Below are 1,753 nucleotides of genomic sequence, written 5' to 3'. Positions count from 1 at the left end.
CTCGTCCAGCTGGATGGACGTCTAGACGTCCAGTTAGAGTATCACTGTTATGTCCAAATGAGCTACGGCGGTATGGAAGGTGGACAAGACCAAGCAGTGACCTCATCCGGTCCAACTAAAGCTACAAAGGAATTCCTGCCCGTGGTGAGGGTGGGAGAGACGTACAAGTACCTGGAGTTCAAAGATGCACTAGGGACTACAGTGCAACAAAGCCAAATCCTTCGCCTCACTAGCAAGACGAGGAATGGTATCATTAAGCGCCTCAGGTCAGAGCTCTTTCCCTGTGAGACGTTGGATGCGATGCGCACTTTTGCGATGTCGCGACTGGAGTATCACCTGAGGCATTGCTACCCTTAAAAAATTTGGTCGTGTTTGGTCGTCATCTACGTGCCGTTCAGGGAAGGACATAACAACCGACGTGTTCCATCAACCCATTTTGAGTGGAGGGATGCCCATACACATGGTCCCAACAGCAACACGAATTGGGCATACTATCCAGATGCTTAACAGCGCTGGTAGCATGATACGAACGGTTGCAAGTCAATTGCTTGAGATCATCAACCCGGCACTCGTAGAAAATGATGCAAACGATCAAGAAGCTATTCTTGCCTATATAAACAGAAGCAATATTGGATGTCTTAAGAGGAGAGACAAGAAAGTGCATATACGAAGCTTGTGGTCAGACCTTCCGGGAAACATATCAGTGAGCACGACGCAAATCGAGACTGGGAGTGATGGGAGCTTGTATATTGTTCAGATAGCAGAAGGTTCCTACTTAGACCAGAAAAACTTCACCAGAAGCATCAAGCAGCATATGGCAGGGTGGCAGCGAGATGTGCGAAATGGCAGATCAAGGGAAATCCGCGGACTACCAGACAGAAAGTAGCAATACTGTCCTTAAGGGACCTACGCCCCTGAAGCCGGTAGAAGTGAAATTCGCAATAAGAGCACCAGCTTCACAGCTTCCCACCAGAGCTAACTCGAGACGATCCAACTCTCAAAGGTTTCAAGCTGCCGCCACTGCACCGCTGAAACTGAAACACTTGCTCATGCCCACACAGCCTTTGCTGCAAGATAAAGACTAGGTATAACAAGGCACTGGAGAGTATCACAAGAACTAGCAAGAACAGCTTGTCAAAGCGAGGAAGCCAGTCAAGATTGACAACTTCCAAGAAGAGATGGAGACATTACCGAGGCCAGACATCATCCTGAGAGACGAAAAACGCAAGACAGTGACAAAAGCACATATGGCTATTGCCGTCGAGGACTACAAGAAGAACTCGCTTGGTACAGTCCGCATTGACAAAGAAGAGAAGTACCAAGCATTCAAGACACACTATGGAAAGCGTGAGTATCGGGAGACAGTGCTGGCACTAGTCTATGGATCCTCAGCGGTCATTGCACAAGAGAAGCAAAAGCTGCTTTCACAGGAGCAACGCATCAGCGAAAATTAGTCGCATCAAAAGAACAAAAGTAATGACGATGTTGGATTAGAGCCACTTGGTTGCATGTGAGCGCCTGGAGACAGAACTGGCATTTTGGATTTGAAGGGCTCGGAGTGGCGCATCCTGTCGGTCGGAATGCGCAAGTGTGAAGGCCTATTGAGGATAGAGGAAGGGAATGTTGATCATGGGACGTTCAGAAGCCTGTGTGTTGGAGAGTGGAGTGTGTGTGTGTGTGTATGTGTGTGTATGTGTATGCGTATGTGTATGTGTATGTGTGTATGTGCGTGTGTGCATTTGTCCAAGTGACA

At 48.1% G+C, this 1,753-nt stretch overlaps 2 protein-coding genes across 2 annotated transcripts; both read left to right on the top strand.

The window, feature by feature from the left end:
* Positions 1–57: 57 nt before the first annotated feature.
* On the top strand, positions 58–1,085 carry EAH_00068470 (hypothetical protein, conserved; the record flags this gene model as incomplete). Its single annotated transcript, XM_013392253.1, has 3 exons — positions 58–283; positions 399–703; positions 822–1,085. The coding sequence occupies 3 exons, from the start codon at positions 58–60 to the stop codon at positions 1,083–1,085; spliced, it is 795 nt and encodes a 264-aa protein (XP_013247707.1).
* A 93-nt stretch (positions 1,086–1,178) lies between these two features.
* EAH_00068460 (hypothetical protein, conserved) lies at positions 1,179–1,454 on the top strand (the record flags this gene model as incomplete). The annotated part of the gene is made up of 1 exon (XM_013392252.1): positions 1,179–1,454. The coding sequence occupies one exon, from the start codon at positions 1,179–1,181 to the stop codon at positions 1,452–1,454; it is 276 nt and encodes a 91-aa protein (XP_013247706.1).
* Between the last annotated feature and the right edge of the window lie 299 nt (positions 1,455–1,753).

The sequence above is a fragment of the Eimeria acervulina genome, genomic scaffold, assembly GCF_000499425.1.
Source record: "Eimeria acervulina Houghton genomic scaffold, Eah_scaff3306, whole genome shotgun sequence".
NCBI classification, from domain to species: domain Eukaryota; phylum Apicomplexa; class Conoidasida; order Eucoccidiorida; family Eimeriidae; genus Eimeria; species Eimeria acervulina.
Note: the sequence above shows the minus strand (reverse complement) of the source record. Positions and strands in the feature narration are given on the sequence as shown.